This window comes from Dendrobates tinctorius, unplaced genomic scaffold, assembly GCF_039654945.1.
Source record: "Dendrobates tinctorius isolate UK_male_01 unplaced genomic scaffold, ASM3965494v1 ptg000107l, whole genome shotgun sequence".
Taxonomy (NCBI): Eukaryota; Metazoa; Chordata; class Amphibia; order Anura; family Dendrobatidae; genus Dendrobates; species Dendrobates tinctorius.
This window is the reverse complement of record NW_027361775.1, coordinates 26,539,410-26,557,722: the sequence shown is the minus strand read 5'-3', so window position 1 is coordinate 26,557,722 and position 18,313 is coordinate 26,539,410. Positions and strand designations below refer to the sequence as shown.

The 18,313-nt window shown below is 45.1% G+C and overlaps 1 protein-coding gene across 5 annotated transcripts in view; it reads right to left on the bottom strand.

Moving 5' to 3' along the window:
- Window positions 1–18,313, bottom strand: part of ARMC9 (armadillo repeat containing 9) — a 322,758-nt gene that overhangs the window by 24,732 nt on the left and 279,713 nt on the right. For all 5 annotated transcript variants that reach the window (XM_073589306.1, XM_073589303.1, XM_073589307.1 and 2 more), the window contains 2 exons: window positions 12,267–12,357; window positions 10,239–10,297 (listed from right to left, as the gene is read on the bottom strand). In XM_073589306.1, coding sequence (XP_073445407.1) covers window positions 10,239–10,297; window positions 12,267–12,357 — 150 coding nt within the window. The remainder of the gene's footprint in view (window positions 1–10,238; window positions 10,298–12,266; window positions 12,358–18,313) is intronic.

The window sequence follows — 18,313 nt, the reverse complement described above, 5'->3', positions numbered from 1 at the left end:
GCTAAAGTGAACCTGTCAGCAGGATTGTGTTGCTTAACATACAGACACTGTCAGGTAGGCACCGTTATACAGATTAAAATGATACCTTGGTTGATTAAATCTGTCTTGTGGTTGTTTAAACTTTATTTGTAGTTTTCAGTTGATGAGATTCTCGTGCTTCTGGGCAACCTGTAGGGGGGGTCTTCATATGGTGCTGTTTACATATTCATCTGTATGGCTTATGACAGGTCACTGCCCCCTATTTTACACACTGTATATCTTATTGTTTGGGGAAAAAAATACATTTATCAATCATAAAATAGGGGGCAGGTCACTGAGGGATCAGTGACCTTTCATAAGCCATACAGATGAATGTGTAAGCAGAGTACCACATAAACCCACAGGCCGCCCCGGAGCACGAGGATCTCTTTAACTGAAAACTACAAATTAAGATTAAACAACAACCAGAAGACGGATTTCATCAACCCAGGTATCATTTTAATCAGTATAACGGCACCAACCTGACATTGTCTGTAGGTTAATCAGCACAAACCTGCTGACAGGTTCCCTTTAAAAGTCTCTGCTTCTTTCCGTAGAGCTTTCACTTCACAAAATGCTTCATCAGTCTAAGCTTAATGTGGAGGGGTGGCAGGAAAACTTTATTGGGATCATCTAAACTTTTCACAACTATGTTCTTGAGTCCAGGTTGCAAAGATGTTCTCAATGACTCCAGTGTTGAGTAATGAGTGTTTTTTTGGCTCCAGTTGTGTGTCCAGTTCACACAAAAAGCATGGGAATTTTGTGTATCCTCCTTGCTGTCCAAGGAGCAAAGAGAGATCTTTCAGATCACCATAATACTGTGTAATGGCTGTGTCTGACCGTGTAGGAACATGGTCTGATCATACCACAGCTCCTGGGCAGGGGAGGATGCAGAAGAGAAGATATAGACAGTGGGACAGTATGGGATTACAGGCACATTTATAAGTATCTCACCACAGGAACATTTTTTAATCACTTCATATTGTGGGCCTTATTTTCATTCCAAGTTCTAGTGAATAAAATTAACTTTTGTTCGGGGGAAAACCCCTTTAAGTTTCTTGAGAACAAAGCCTAAATTCTCATAGCTGTCTTTTGAGTGCACTGAATGCCTACAGGCACTGAAGCATACTTTCTGCCATTTTGCAGTAGCGCAGCTTTCAGATTTTGTTTTGGCTGAATCAATAAAGAGTCTCCACTGGCTCACATTATACTCGATATTAAATTTTGCCATGAGCCCAGGAACATCACTGCAATACACTAGAGCACCGTCTTGAGAAAAGTATGGAAAAAAATCCTTTTCTCTGCTTCTGTATCATGTAAAACAGATACCAGGAGCTAACAGGTTCTTTTGCTTTAGTCTAGAGACTAAAAGTTCTGCGGAATGTTTAGGAAGGTTCAAGTCCTTGACTACATTTTTAGTTTGAGCTCGAAAGAAACCTGCGGATCGTTAGGACTAGCGTGAAACTCTTTGTCAGAATCCTGCTCCTCATGTTCCGAATCAAGTGTATCTTCAAGTTTCTCTGGAGGTAAAGGGACCGGTATTCCTGGACTGTGAGGCACAGGGCAAATCGCTGATGGTAGGTCCGGGGACATAATTTCCTTCTTACTTTTAAGGTTGAATCCCTTCACGTTGCACGTACAAAAGTACGATTTTACAGTTGCCTCCAGATCATAAGCACACCAAAGTGAAAGCTCTTTTTCTTTCCTTTAGACCACTGTTGTAGTTCTTCTACATAAACAGAATACACTACATGTGGAGCCTATGACTTGTCCTGATCACCTAGTTTTACACCAAAGTACACATACATTTTTCTACGGAAGTCCGTAATATTCCTTTGTTGTTTCTTCACTACAAAACAACTGCAAATCTAGCAAAAGTTGTCGGGTAAATTACGACACCCCCTACAATCACATTTTTAGAAATAGAAGGTTAATCCACCACAACCATTAAATACTGAAAGGAATCGTGGTAAGCAACCAATCATAGCGCAGCTTTCAGTTCTTATACTGCCGAGGTAAAATGAAAGGTGTGCTCTGATTGGATGCTGTGGACACCACCACACTCTTTGGCAGCTGGGTTAAGAAAATCTTATCTGCCCACAGCAGACAATTGAACACAGCGTCTATTAATTTCTAACCAAGCTAATGACACCAAAATCATCCACCCAAGGTCATGTAAAGGGGTCAAGGTATGGTGCAACAAAAAGTCTATGGATTCAGTATTTGTGAAAATTGTGATGGAATTTTTTCAATATTTTTACTGAGTTCATCAATCCAAAGAAAATCACCTCTTTTCAAACAATTTTAATTCTTGCAGATCTGTGAAAAGTACATATAACTTTGGCTAGGTAATATTAAAGAACACATGAAATGGAGCAAAATACAAAGACACGTGAAGAATTGGTAGGAGAGCCAATAAACATAACAATTAGCAAAATGTACAAAAAAGAATCACTTCAAATGGAAAAGTCAAATAAGACAATAGGGAACATCGTAAATCCTGACTGTAAGGTCATAGTAGAACAAATGTCACTCTGATCAGGAACTGATCCTGTACATGCTACAATAAGAGAGGGTTCACCTAACAAATGATGCGCGTTTCACAATAGCATCTCTGTATGAAGCAATATGTGAAATGTGCCTCGGGTCATGGATGGCTGTTTGATCCTCAGTACACCACCACTCTGGTAATTATGAGTTGTTTTGGGCACTTAACAATTTCTCGTACTTTGTATTGACTATAAATATACTTATATTAGTATTCCATACTAGTCTAACCCTAGCTCATAGCACTTCAAACTATATGATAGTTTGTCTTTTTGACTTTATAGTGTCCAAACAATGAAAAAAAAAAAACAGAAGAGATCTGTCATAAAAAAAATGTGAAAAGTTTATTAAAGAGTATAATTGAAAAAAAAACATACGGATCAACAATATCTAGAAACAGGGAATACCTCAAGGAACAATAACATGTTGATGACAATAAATAATAGACCAAGAATAAAAATGGGGCTCCCAATTCATAAATAGTGAAAATTGGACATAACTCTTATGGAATAACCCACAAGTGGAAAGAGCTCATCATAGTCAATAACTATGAACCAAAGTCACAAATGTAGTTGGCTCTATAGAGGTTTCTGTAGACAAGTGCACTTGGGTTTGAGCCAATGTAAAAAAGAACCCCTTTACAATTGTATTGATGTAGAGAAACTCTACCCTGGAGGACAAGGAAATACCATTGATATAGTAAAAGGACTTACTAGGAATAATCCCAAGTGTCAAATCAATGTGAAGGTATAAGAGAAATCGTTATAGTACAATGTCAATGCATAGTCAAACATCTATATGTAACCACATGATTCGTACATTCTGTTCATAAAGACAATAGGATATGCTTCACACAAGCATTTGACCCTCTGGGTCACTCCATTCCTGCCCCCTGGGCTGAAACTAAATCCCCTCCCTGGAGATAAATCTCTCAAAACCTATGAAAGATCATAACACCTTTCCTGGTGGTCCTAGGGCCCCTGCTATTCGTAGAGACTAAACCCAGTTTTATTACGTGGCTGTTCTATGTATATCCCTTCCCATGTGTGTTAAAATGACTCGAGATCCAGGCAGGTGCTTTCCCTGTTCCGGGGATCTCAGAAATATAAACGATGTACAGCTAGGACATACTATTTCCAGAATTCCTTTATGAAATCCTAGCTGGCTGAACAAAGGACTCAGACCGCATGGCTTGGATCCACAGGGGGTCTTCCTGTATAAGGTTGCAAACCAGCTAGCTACTGGGGATGTGAATCCCTTTGTTTGAAGCTGGCCAGGTGTCATGTTACTACAGCATGTGCTGCAGGATTTTTTATAATTCCATGCCCAATAGTAATAAAGATGATTGACATGGAATATCTTCAATATTCTTCACATCTCCCTCCTTTAGAGGGCGCTAGGGGGCAGCACTTTCAAGTGTTCTTCCGCACGTCCACCAGCAACCTTCCCTCAGCAGGATAACCCGTTGGCGTTACCATGGTCATGGACCTTTGTTGTGAACTCATTTTCTGGTGTGCCTCTGGTTTCTGGTGAGGGAGCTGGTTGTGCTGACTGTTGTGAGTTCATTTTCCCCTTCACCATTGAGGTCTGATGAACTCCCTCTTCTGGTGAAGGAAGGTAGTGAGGCTGATTACCAAGCACCTGAGCAGGATGATGATGACTGGGTGACTGGAATCGCTGACTGGATATAAGGCAGCCGACGCCCTTCTGCCTTGCTGGTGATTTCTCAGAGGGATTCCAGTAGACCAGTCTGATTCCTGCTCCTCAAAAGCTACGTTTTCTGCTCTGCTTTTTGCATTTGTGTTTTGGTTTTGTTTTGCCTTGTTTTTCTGGATTTCTGCCAATCCCTGCTGGGGTGAGCTGAATTCCTTTTTGCTCTGTCTTCAGAAAATACCTGAGTACGGATAAAGTCTTTTTGAAGCCTAGCGTCTTCAGGGCTTTTTTTCCCTATCAGTCTGTTGGCTCTTGTTTTGATAGGGTTTTGGCGGATTGCAGACAGCAGCTTTTCTATCCTGTCCTATTTAGTTAGCTTGGGCCCCATCATTTGCTCAGCCTATCTTTCTATCTGTGTGAGTGTTTTTTCATCTTGCTTCACCGTCATTATATGTTGGGGGCTGCCTATTGCTTTGGGGTCTGCTCTGGGGCAGTTTAGATGTCCCTTTCTGTCTTTAGGCTATTTAGTTCTCCGGCTGTGATCAAGGGGTCTAGGGCACCGTAGGAATTATTTCTGTTTTTGCCTCCTACGGTGACTCATTCATAACAGAATCACCAGCCATACCGCAGATCCTAGGGTACTCAATAGCAGGAAAGAATTGTAAAAAAAAAAAAAGTGTGTATATTTTTTCCTCTATATCTCTGAGGCCGTAGGGGGAATTTTTTTTTTCTCTCAATGGAGATAAAGCAATTGTCTGATCGTGTGGAGCAGCTCGCTGCGGAAGTGCGGGGAATTTCCGCCTACCTTGCTCATTCACATGCTGCTGAACCAAAGATCCCTACTCCTAATGTTTTTTGGGGATCGGTCTAAATTTTTGAATTTCAAAAATAATTATAAATTATTTTTTGACTTAAAGCCTAACTCGTCAGGGAGCTCCGCGCAGCGGGTTAAAATTATTATCTCTTTGCTGCGTGGCGATCCCCAGGATTGGGCGTTTTCTTTGAAACCAGATGATCCTATTCTGACTAATGTGAACGCATTTTTTCAAGCCTTGGGGTTGTTGTATGACGAACCTAAAGCTATTGATCAGGCTGAAAAGACCCTGTTGGCATTGAGCCAGGGTCGAGATTCTGCAGAATTGTACTGTCAGAAATTCCGAAAGTGGTCCTTACTACCTGGAATGATAATGCCTTGGCAGCTCTCTTTCGGAAGGGTTTGTCAGAAGCCGTAAAAGATACTATGGTGGGATTTCCTGTTCCCTCTGGTCTTGACGATTCTATGTCATTAGCCATTCAGGTTGATCGGCGTTTACGTGAATGCAGGACTGCACGAGAGGTGTTGCCACCTGTTGAACAAGTGTCTGAACCTATGCAATGTGAAGAGTTTTGTCCAGGGAGCAACGTCAGGAGTTCAGAAGGCGTAATAAGCTGTGTTTTTTTTGTGGAGATGTCTCTCATATTATTTCTGTCTGTCCTAAACGAGAGAAACGTTTTGCACACACGTTTTCTGTGGGTGGTGTTTAACCTAAGTTTCTTCTGGCAATTACTCTGATCTGCTCCCTGTCCACATTTTCCGCCAAGGCTTTTGTGGATTCGGGAGCAGCCCTGAACCTAATGGACTTGGATTTTGCTAAACGTTGTGGATTTCCGATGACACCTCTGCGGACGCCTATCCCTTTGAGGGGGATTGATGCTACTCCTTTGGCGAAAAATAAACCTCAGTTTTGGACCCAGGTGGTAATGCGGGTCGCCCCAGACCATCAAGAAAATTGCAGATTTTTGGTGTTGCATAATTTGCATGATACCATTGTTCTGGGGTTTCCCTGGTTGCAAATTCATATTCCAGTTTTGGATTGGAAATCTGTGTCTGTGGTGAGTTGGGGTTGTCGGTGTGCCCTTAGTGAGGCTCCGGTTTTTTCCACCTCTCCTCAGTCGCATGATGTTCCTGACTATTTGGCGGACTTTTATGATGTATTTAGTGAGAATGAGTCTGCATCTTTGCCTCTTCATAGGAGTTATGACTGTGCAATTGAACTGAGCCCGGGGTGTAAATTTCCCAAGGGTCGGCTCTTCAATTTATCTGTACCCGAGCACGAGGCTATGCGATCCTATATTAAGGAGGCGTTGGAGAAGGGTCATATTAGACCATCCTCTTCACCCTTAGGTGCCGGGTTTTTTTTCGTGGCCAAAAAGGATGGTTCATTAAGGCCTTGTATTGATTATCGTGCCCTCAACAAAATTACTATTAAATATCAGTATCCGTTACCCCTGATTTCGGATCTATTCTCCAGAGTTAAAGGTGCTTGCTGGTTTACCAAGCTTGACCTCAGGGGGGCGTATAATCTTATCCGCATTAAGCATGGAGATGAATGGAAGACGGCGTTTAATACTCCGGAGGGACATTTTGAGTACCTGGTGATGCATTTTGGGCTCACTAATGCCCCTTCTCTCTTCCAGTGCTTCATGAACGACATTTTCCGGGACTTTGTGTATAAATTTTTGATAATCTATCTGGATGATATTTTGATCTTCTCTAAGGATTGGGATTCTCATGTGGAACATGTTCGGACTGTGTTCCGGATCTTGAGGGAGAATTCCCTGTATGTCAAAGGATCGAAATGCCTTTTTGGGGTACAGAGGATTTCATTTTTGGGATTTATTTTGTCTCCGTCGACTATTGAAATGGACCCGGCCAAGGTACAGGCCATTTCTGATTGGGTTTAGCCCACTTCTTTGAAGGCTCTCCAGAAGTTTTTGGGTTTTGCTAATTTCTATCGTAAATTTATAGGTAATTTTTCTGGTATTGTCAAACCACTGACTGATCTGACCAAGAAGGCTTCTCCTGGGGTACAGGGACCAGTACCCAACACCTTCTGACCCACCTGGTAAGGTCCTCTCATAAGCGTTCTGGTCATACCATCTCTTCTGATTGGCCTGGGCTCACGTCATATTATCATGCACAAGCTGTGCCTAGGCCTGCATCTTGTCACTGGAGCGCACGACATACTAGATGACTGACACTCCATTGGTGGCCAAGTGTCTTTCCCAGACCTCTTTTACCACTGCTAGGGACCTCCGCACACATTGTCCGTACAGGAGCTCAAAGGGAGAGAACCCCGTTGAGGCCTGTGGAGTCTCCCGTAAGCAAATAGCAGGTGTGGGAGGTATTGCTTCCAGTCGCGTCCGTGGGAGTCGACCAACATATCAAGCATCTGTTTCAGGGTGCCATTGAACCGTTTGCACAAGCCATTGGTCTGTGGGTGATAGGGACTGGTCACCAGATGTTGCACCTATATCTGTTTACAGAGGGACTCCATCAGATGTGACATTAACTGGGTCCCCCGGTCGGTGAGCATTTCCTGGGGCAATCCACTTGGGAGAAAATATCCAGTAAGGTGATGGACACCTTGTCGGTCCAAATGGACGACAAGACTACCACTTCTGGATAGCATAGCCTACTACCGTCAGTATGAAGCGTTTCCCGGAGCTTCTGCGAGTGGCCATCAGGCCAACCAAATCCACTGCCAATGAATGTTGCACGAATGGCAGTAGACAGCCACATCGGCCCCCATCCTTGGTCAGTACAAATGCTGGGTTAGTGTGGCCTTGGTAAACCCTGATTGTGGCCATCGGAATCTCATGCACAATCTGCAACAACTCCACCCTGTTGGTCCATGGGCCACACCTCGGGTGAACCTCGCTGGACAGCCTTCTTTGGTCCCAGACCACCCGCTCGAGTTCTGATTCCAAGGAAGGCTGTTCCACCTGCCTTTTAAGAGCTTTTAGGCTGTCGTCGGCCTTCAGCACCACCTGAAACCCCTGACTGGATGTGGCCAGAATAGATGAGACTGCCACATCTTTGGTCAGTTTCCTGAGACTTGTCTCCTGGCTTCCATCTGACCCAGCAGCCACTTGGTTGTAAGGGGGAAGCCGTTGGACCTCCGAGGACCCCCGGCGCTACCATTGGTTCGCTGCAACCGTGGGTAGTGTCTGCTTCTCCTCTGCTTTCAACCAAGTTGCTAGTCCAGAGTGACTAACCTGGCTCTCTGACATCCCGGTTGTGAAGGAACCCTGCAATGAGGCCTTACCTGGGAGACCTACCTTTCCTGAGACCACCCCGCCTTTAATTGTATGATCCCCTACACAGCTGTCTGCCTCCAGTCTATCCCTCTGTAACAACCCCACAGAATATACTGTTCCAGCCAGTGTGCTGGCCACACTCAGAGGCATTATCACAGCTGGCTTGATTAATCTCCTCCCCTCGAGGGGCATGGGACACATTATATCACCCACACCCAAATGCCCATCAGTAGGCACGCTTTCCACATTGACATCAACAGGGGTGGATACACCTGGTCCATTAACAGGGTTATGTCTTCCCAGGGACAAGCCCCCAGTAGCGTGTGAGATTAGGCAGAGAAACCATGTAACATTATACCTATATAATGGTCAGATATGCAAATACAATAGTGGTAGGACAAAAGGTATAAGCAGAACCTATAGTTGATTACCAATATAAAAGGCCTGGCTTGTGGGGGAGGGGATGCCACATGGGAGGCTTGTGGTCCCCTTTGTGTGTGACTTCTCCTTACATGACGTGTTCTCATGACCTCACAGAGAAAAAGCAATAGGATATGCTTCACACAAGCATTTAACCCTGGGTCACTCCTTTCCTGCTCTCTGGGCTGAACCTAAATCCCCTCTCTGGATATTTGAAGATAAATCTTGCAAAACCTATGAACGCTCATAACTCCTTTCCGGGCTGTTCTATGGCAGCGGTTCTGGAGCCACTGGATCCAACTGGGCAACTGCTACTCATAGAGACTAAACCTAATTTTGCTACCCAGCTGCCAGTGCCTGTTCTATGCATCTTCCTTCCTATGCATGTTAGAATGACTTGAAACTAGGCAGGCGCTTGCCATGTTCTAGGGATCTCGGAAATATAAACGATGTACTGTACATCTAGGACATATATTATTTCTATAACTCATTTATGAAATCCTAGCTGGGTGAACAAAGAACTCAGGCCTTAAGGTCACGTTACATTTAGCGATGCACCAGCAATCCCGACAACGATACGACCCGGTCAGGATCGCTGGTGCATCGCTAAATGGTAGCTAGTGAGCTGCCAAACAGGCAGATCTCACCAGCGATGCAGCAGCGGTCGGCAGTTGTCACTTACCTGTCACACGCAGCGAGGGTGACGTCTTCTGCCCGCGTCCATGGAGTCGCTCGTCGGCGCCAGCAGGAAACCGACGACGAAAAATGGACCATCCCATTCTCGCGCGATCAGCGATATCCAGCGGGGAGCCGGGTGTCACATGTAGCGAGATCGCTACGGATATTGCAGTTGCGTCACAAAATCGGTGACGCTTTAGCGATATCGCTAGCGATCTCGCTATGTGTGAAGGGGGCTTTATGGCTTGGATCCACTGGGGATCTTCCTGTAGAAGGTTGCATACCAGCTAGCTAGTGGGGGGGGTGAATCCCTTTGTTTAAAGCTGGCAAGGTGTCATGTTACCACAACATAAGCTGCAGGATTTTTTATAATTCCATGCCCAACAGTATACAGATGATTGACATGGAATTATGTCTCCAATATTCTTTACAGACTGCATGTGAACAACTGTTGTGCCACACTAAATAGAGGACACGATACTATGGTATTACCTTGGAAATGTAATGCTGGATATAACGGCGCTAACAAGCCGCTGTGGCATGAGAAGGTCCGCTAATCCATCCATATACTTATGTACGGTATGTGGTGCTATGATCGGGCTGACCCTCCCCCCATGGTTTTAATTTTACATTTTGTACACTAATAGTTTTGATGTCAAACATCTATTGCACAATTGGTATGACAGGTCTTAAAAAGAGCAGCTCCACCTATCAGTTCCATGTACTGCCGCTCAATTGCTATTTTACTTAAATAGGAGGTGAAATTGTGACACTGAAAAACCTAAATACACTGTCATAGGAAAAAATTCCCAACAATCATAGGATCATCTGAATGCACTAACCTCTTCATCTTCCACTTCTTCATCATCATCAGAGTCTGAAGCTTCATCAAATTTCTCTTCTGGTACAAAAAAAAATTGCAAAATATTGATCAGAATAAATAGGTTTGCCCTTTCTCTACAATGCTTCTAATTGTGGATTTGCAATGAATGAACAGATGTCGATTGATGACAGAAACTATTTTGTGGGTAAAGATATCAATCAATATGATCAGTGGAAGGATGGCCTCTACTCATGAAGATGTTTAGCTAGTGCCCTACAAATGCCCAAGTCTTGTAACACGAGTCCTTATAAGGGCAGGCTACACTTTCAATAATGTTAAAGGGAATCTGTCACCCCTTTTTTGAGATACCATATAATGATATCATTCAATTGTGTGTCATATAAGGATTCTCTTAGTACTTTTGCTTCCCCCTGACCCCGCACCTTTCATGCATAAATACCTTTTTTATATCGGTTTAGATGTATGTAAACTGCCATGTTCCGGTCCGATGGGCGGGGCTTATTCAACTGCTCCCCCCCTCCCTGTCTTGCTCTACGCATTTCTTCTTGTGTAGAGCAAGACAGGGAGGGGGGGGCAGTTGAATAAGCCCTGCCCATCGGACCGGAACGTGGCAGTTTACATACATCTGAACCGATATAAAAAAGGTATTTATGCATGAAAGGTGCGGGGTCAGGGGGAAGCAAAAGTACTAAGAGAATCCTTATGTGACACACTATTGAATAATATCATTATATGATATCTCAAAAAAGGGGTGACAGGTTCCCTTTAAGTGTCTCACAAACCCCAAGGATGCATGAACATCTAAAATGTATTCAGGCGAGATGAAGGGGGAAGAAAGTGTGTTTTTGAATTTTAATAACCGTATTTTTCGGACTATAAGACGCACCCCAATTTTCAGAAGGAAAATAGTGAAAAAAATAATAATGTGTCAAATGGGGGTCCGTCTTACAGTCCAAATTCAGCTTACCTGGGAAGGAACCCGGCACAGGTGGAGGAGTGGTCACAGGGGTCATTCAGTGGTCCAGGCTGGTGCGGTGGCGGCGGCTCTGTGCTGGGGCAGCTGGGCTGTGCTGGGGCAGCTGGGCTTGGCTGTGCTGGGGCAGCTGGGCTGGGCTGTGCTGGGGCAGCTGGGCTGTGCTGGGGCAGGTGGCCTGTGCTGGGGCAGCTGGGCTGTGCTGGGGCAGCTGTGCTGGGCTGGGGCAGGTGGGCTGTGCTGGGGCAGGTGGACTGTGCTGGGGCAGGTGGGCTGGGGCAGGTGGGCTGTGCTGGGGCAGGTGGGCTGGGCTGGGGCAGCTGTGCTGGGCTGGGGCAGCTGTGCTGGGGCAGGTGGGCTGGGCTCTGTGGGGTGAGGGTGGCGGTGGGCTGTGCTCCGGTGCAGGGGCAGCGGCTCCGCTGGCATTTCCTCGAAGCCCGGAGGCCCCCGCACATGCGTTGCTGGCTGCTGCCATGTTGCGGTGGCCTCCGGGAACATGGACGCCGGGAAGATGGCTGCCAGTCCGGGGACGGCGCATGCGCATGTTCAGATCTCGTCCCGAGATCTCGGAAGACAAGATTCAAATCTTGGCAACGAGATCTCATCCCCCCGAGATCTCGTGACGAGATCTGAACCTGCCCATGCGCCGTCCCCAGACCGGCGGCCATCTTCCCGGCGTCCATGTTCCCGGAGGCCACCGCAACATGGCAGCAACCAGCAACGGATGTGCGGGGGCCTCCGGGCTTCGAGGAAATGCCGGCGGAGCCCCCCACGGAGCACAGAGAGTCGCTACCCCTGCACCGGAGCACAACCCGCTGCCACCACTGCACCACAGAGCCCCGCGGCACCCGCACCAGCCATGGATGGCTGTAAGTATATTGCGACCATAAGACGCACCCCTCACTTTCCCCCAAAATTTTGGGGGAAAAAAGTGCGTCTTATGGTCCGAAAAATACGGTAATTGTGGAAGACCAAATCTTATATAAAGAGGATGCACGGAATCACTCATCTCCAGATGGATTGTGTTTAAACCTATAGAGATGTCATAAATACCTGAATTGAGTTGCCGTATGATGAACTCAATCTGACGGTTCATATCCCTGTTTCCATCTTTAATAAAACATCGCAGGAGCTCCTGCATCCCCTAGAAAAGCAGAACAAGATATACAATGAGATCCAGATATATTAAACCCAAAACATTTAATTAAAACATAACTTTAGCTATTTGTCGTTCAGCAGACAGTTATCCCGAATTCCCCATATGCACGAATCAAGTACTTACTATATGTTCTTTCAATAGAGAGGGGAGAACGCCAGTCACCTCTTAAAGTGGCTTATCTTCCAGAGACACAGGCTCCCATGCACAGTAAATGGTAAGTCAGACCCGACATAATCAGAAGTTTTGGACAACTTTAATCCAATTTGTATGGCAGCCTGAAATGTGAGTGTTTTACAATTGATAACATAAAAACCTACCTAACATGTAAACTCATTGCTTTATTTCTCTTGCACTAATACTGAGTTACAGTCCAGAGCTGCATTCAGAATTGTGCAGACTTCAGAGCTCATGTGCTCTCAAAACGGGACTCGGCTGTATGCACTGACGGGGCTGTAGACTATAATGGTGCCAATAGAGCGAATGTGCGCTCTGTCGTACATCATTTTCGGGCGTCTACTATGTCTGAATGTCCCCCTCCATTAGGTGTACACGTCCGAAAATGATGCAAAAAAGCGCATGCTCACTCTGTGAAGAATAGACTTTCCAGAATACAAATCACAAATGCAAAGAAAAACATAGTTATTTACCGATAACGGTATTTCTCGGAGCCCATGACAGCACCACGGAGAGAGGGGATTCGCCCTTTAGGGACAGGAACCCACAGATAGAAAAGCGGTACCTCTCCTCCGCCCCCAGTTGGTTACAGAGCATCAGAGGGTCTCCAGGTTAGTTAAATAACAGAAATATATAACATTATAATATTGCTTATTATCAAGGAACACCGTGCCTATACGAAAACATTCTACGATCTGTAAAACGTTCTCACCGCACACGTGATGGGGGGGAACTAAGCGGGTGCTGTCATGGGCTCTGAGAAATACCATTATCGGTAAGTAACTACGTTTTTCTCTCTCACCCATGACAGCACCACAGAGAGAATTACAGAGACTGGTAGTTTAGGGAGGGACCACAGCCTGAAGGACCCTTCTCCCGAAGGTCAAGTCAGACGTAGAGGCTAAATCTAACCGATAGTGTCTAAAAAAGGTTGAAGGTAATGACCAGGTGGCCGCCTTACAGATCTGTTCTATTGATACCTCTGATCTCTCCGCCCATGATGTCGCCATTGCTCTTGTGGAATGGGCTCTCAACCCTTCTGGGATGGTATTCCCGCTGGAAGAATAGGCCAGGGCAATCGCATCTCTTATCCACCTTGCCAGGGTGCTCTTGGATGCTTTGAGTCCCTTCCTGGGCCCCTGGAAACACACAAAGATAACCTTCCTTCCTACACCCCTTGGTGGCCTCTAAGTATTGAACTAGGCCTTTTTTCACGTCTAGGGTGTGAAACCTCTCTTCTCCCGTATTCTTAGGATTTGGGCAGAAGAAAGGAAGGACTACTTCTTGGGACCTATGGAAATGCGATGCTACTTTAGGTAAGTAGGCCGGGTCAGGCTTTAAGATGACTCTATCTTCCAAAATTTTTGTAAATGGTGGTACTGCAGATAGAGCCTGAATATCACTCACTCTACGGGCCGATGTTAGTGCTATAAGTAGAACAGTTTTTAACAATAAGATTTTTAGAGGGGCTGACTCAATAGGCTCGAGCGGGGAACCTGTTAGTGGAGATAGTACTAGATTCAGATGCCACGATGGTAATTTCCGACTAATTATCGGCCTAGACCTAGCTGCAGCTTTAATGAATCATGCTATCCGTGGGTTACATCATGGTTATATAGGGCGCCTAAAGCCGCTACCTGTACTTTTAACGTACTGACTGCTAAACCTTGTTCTAGGCCTTTTTGTAAAAATTCGAGAATTTTAGAAACCTGGACAACATCCTGGACAGGAATTTTTTCCAGGTTTTCCCATAAGCCTTTGTCGTGACCGGTTTCCTACTTTTAAGTAGTGTAATAATTAGGTTCTCCGAAAAACCCCTTCCTTTCAACAGTGCCCTTTCAAATTCCACGCTGTTAAATGGAGGTTCACTACCCGAGGGTGCGATATCGGTCCCTGAGAAAGTAAGTTTGGGAGATCAGGTAGGTGTAGTGCGAATATAAAAATGGCTATTTTGAGTCCATATATTGAAATATACAAATTGCATTCAGACCATGACAGAGCTGCATTTCTGGTCAGTTACAGACCGAGACAATGCTAATCTTGAGAACTATTGTTTCACAAACAATAGTATGTTTATATGTTTCTAAGGGTCTATGACCCATTGTCTGATGATTCCATGATAGCTCAGTTTCATCCAACCTTGATAGCTGGCCACTTGAGGGGTGGGTTGAAACTAGTATCACACATAAGTGTAAATTAGTATATGTAACGGGGTCTACCAAGCTGGGGTACTTGTTGTGAGTTCATTTTCCCCTTCACCATTGAGGTCTGATGAACTCCCTCTTCTGGTGAAGGAAGGTAGTGAGGCTGATTACAAAGCACCTGAGCAGAATGATGATGACTGGGTGACTGGGATTGCTGACTGGATATAAGGCAGCCGACGCCCTTCTGCCTTGTGGGTGATTACTCTCAGGGATTCTTGGAGACCAGTCTGATTCCTGCTCCTCAAAAGCTAAGTTTTCTGCTCTACTTTTTGCATTTGTGTTTTGGTTTTGTTTTTGCCTTGTTTTTCTGGATTTCTGCCTTTCCCTGCTGGGTGAGCTGAATTCCTTTTTGCTCTGTCTTCAGAGAATACCCGAGTACTGATATAGTCTTTTTGAAGCCTAGCGTCTTCAGGGCTTTTTTCCCTATCAGTCTGTTGGCTCTTGTTTTTGAGAGGGTTTTGGCGGATTGAAGACAGCAGCTTTTCTATTCTGTCCTATTTAGTTAGCTTGGGCCCCATCATTTGCTCAGCCTATCTTTCTATCTGTGTGAGTGTTTTTTCATCTTGCTTCACCGTCATTATATGTTGGGGGCTGCCTATTGCTTTGGGGTCTGCTCTGGGGCAGTTTAGATTTCCTTTTCTGTCTTTAGGCGATGTAGTTCTCCGGCTATGATTGAGGGGTCAAGGGCACCGTAGGAACCCCCCACGGCTACTGCTAGTTGTTGTTGTTAGGTTCAGGGGTCTGCAATCCGATAGCTGCCAACTTCTCTGGTTTTCTGGACTTAGCTAGTATTTCTGTTTTTGCCTCCTACGGTGACTCATTCATAACAGGTACCTCTTTCAGTACCACCCCGTGTTTTCGGAGGTCCGCTCTGCGTTGGCTGGAGTCTGAATGAATGACGCTGGCTGGTATTCCTTGGTTACATGGGCGCATATAAAAGATCACTGCTTCTCCATGTATTTCCAGTCTGACAACACTTTACTCACAGGACACAGAATATATCACACAGATACAGAGGGCCGGCCAATAGAAAAGCGGCAGGCCAGACATACATTACAAAAGCCGCAGGTGACCGGAGCCTGCCAATGTTTACTGTGGGAATTACAAAGGTGGGGGGAGGGCGGACAAAAGGGGAATATCGTGTCCCCTCTGTCCAGGGGTGCAGCCTGTGAACTGATGCATTAGGGACATGCATCTCACATGGAACCTATTATACATACATATAACTGTACAACATATTCTGGGTGCTGAGTGGTTCTGTAACACGTAACAGTATATAAGGCCAGAGAAACATGACTAAGACAGAAGCACAACTTGGATATCTGTACACATGTACAGTGTTTATACCTACATAATTGGGGACGCCCATGCAGTGTTGTGAATCTTCCAGGGGTTCTTTGTCTTGGCATTGCTTCTCTGATATTCCAGACGGATGATGTTTAAAAACCTCTTGGTGATTGATGATGTGAGTATACTTTATATAGTTAATCTTTATATATACTTAATCATTATATGTATTCAATCTTTATATGTACTTAACCGTTGTATCTTAAAATATACAAAAGTGTACGCAATCATACTATCCAATCATACTATTCCTTTAATTTTGTGCCTTGAAATAAAATTGCGTTATATTGCAAGCAGTAGCCTTCTTTAAAGCCGTATCCGAACCTTAGTGTTAAAAACTTGGCAATACAGTAGGATCAAAGATCGGTGATCGATAGCATCCTCAGCCAGGAGAACCAAGTTCTTTTTGGCCAAAAAGGGTCTATTAATATCATTCTTGTTTTGTCCTCTCTGACTTTCCTTATGACTGCAGGAATGAGAATGATCAGGAGAAAGGCATAAGTCAGGTTCTGGGTCCATGGAAGCATAAAGGCGTCCCGGGCCCGAGGATTCCCCCTGGGGTCTAGAGAACAGAATGCTTCCACTATTTTGTTTTTGAAGTCGGCGAACAGATCTATGTCCGGGGCTCCCCACATCTTTACAATCTGCCCAATTGAGTGCGGCTCAGAAAGTCTGCTTTTTGGTTCTCTGTCCCCCAAATGTGTAATGCGGAGAGGGGTAGCAGATTTTCCTGTCAGACTGAGGATTTTGGAGGAGGTACTCATTAGGGCTCGGGACCTGGTTCCCCCCTGATGATTTATATAGGCCACCGTTACTTGATTGTCTGAGAATATGCGGACGTGGTGACCCCGTAGCGAAGGTAGGAAGTGTGATAGTGCATAACCTACTGCCCAAAGTTCCTTCCTCGTTTGAGGAGGCTTCTATTTCCTGACCTCCCCATTCCCCCTGCTGTCCATGTGTGCTCCCCATCCCGTGGGACTGGCATCCGTGGTGATTTTGTGTGATATTTTTGTTACCAAGGATCCCCTTGGATAGGTTGTCGGTATTTTCCCACCAGGCTAGGGAATAAAAAGTTTTGAATCTAGAGTTATGTATCCCTCTAAGTGACCCTTTATTACCAACTGGCTTGCTAATGTATCCCATTGGAAATCCCTTGTATGTAGTTGCGCTCACTGGACTGCTGGTAAGCAGGCGGAAAGGGAACCCAGCAGTGACATCGCTTTTCTTAGTGTCATGGAGGGGTTCTGTATTGCTCTTGCAACTATCTGCATAATTTTTTTGCGGTTTGGGAGGCGGCACTCTTGCTTGTTTGAGTGCAACGTGAGCCCTGGGAACTCCTGCGCTTTGCTGGCTCTAGCCTTCTAATAATCTTTATTTTTTTTATATAGCGCTAACATATTCCGCAGCGCTTTACAGTTTTTGCACACATTATCATCACTATCCCCGATGGGGCTCACAATCTAAATTCCCTATCAGTATGTCTTTGGAATGTGGGAGGAAACCGGAGAACCTGGAGGAAACCCACGCAAACACGGGGAGAACATACAAATTCCTGGCAGATGTTGGCCGTGATGGGATTCGAACCCAGGACGTCCAGCGCTGCAAGGCTGCAGTGCTATCCACTAAGCCACCGTGCTGCCTTGATTTTTTCAGGTTTAGAAGCCAGCCGAGGTTCTGTAGAGTGTCCATCACTCTGTCCCTCTGTTTGCAGTTCTGGGCCGAGTCGCTTGTTATTAAGAAATCGTCCAAGTATGGGATTATTAGGATGTCCTGCTCCCTTATGTGGGCCATCATCTCTGCTACTAATTTTGTGAATACGCGTGAGGCTATAGATATTCCGAAAGGCAGAGCCCTGTATTGGAATTCCATTATCTCGCCCTCTATGGAAACTGCTAGTCTGAGGAATTTCCGAGAGCCTTTCTGAATAGGGACGTGATAGTATGCGTCGCTGAGATCTAATACCGTCATGAAACAGTTTGGGAAAAGAATTTTGATGGTGGATTTGATTGATTCCATTTGGAATTTTTGATTTTTGACATATCCGTTTCGTTTTCGCAAATTTATAATTGTTCGATATGTGCCGTCCGGCTTGGACACTAGCATAAGCGGGGAGTAGAACCCTTTGCTCATCTCCTGAAGGGGAACCTCCTGAAGGACTGCTTTCTTTCACTAGATTTAGGACCTCGCATTCTAGAGCTTTTTGCTCTCGTGTAGAG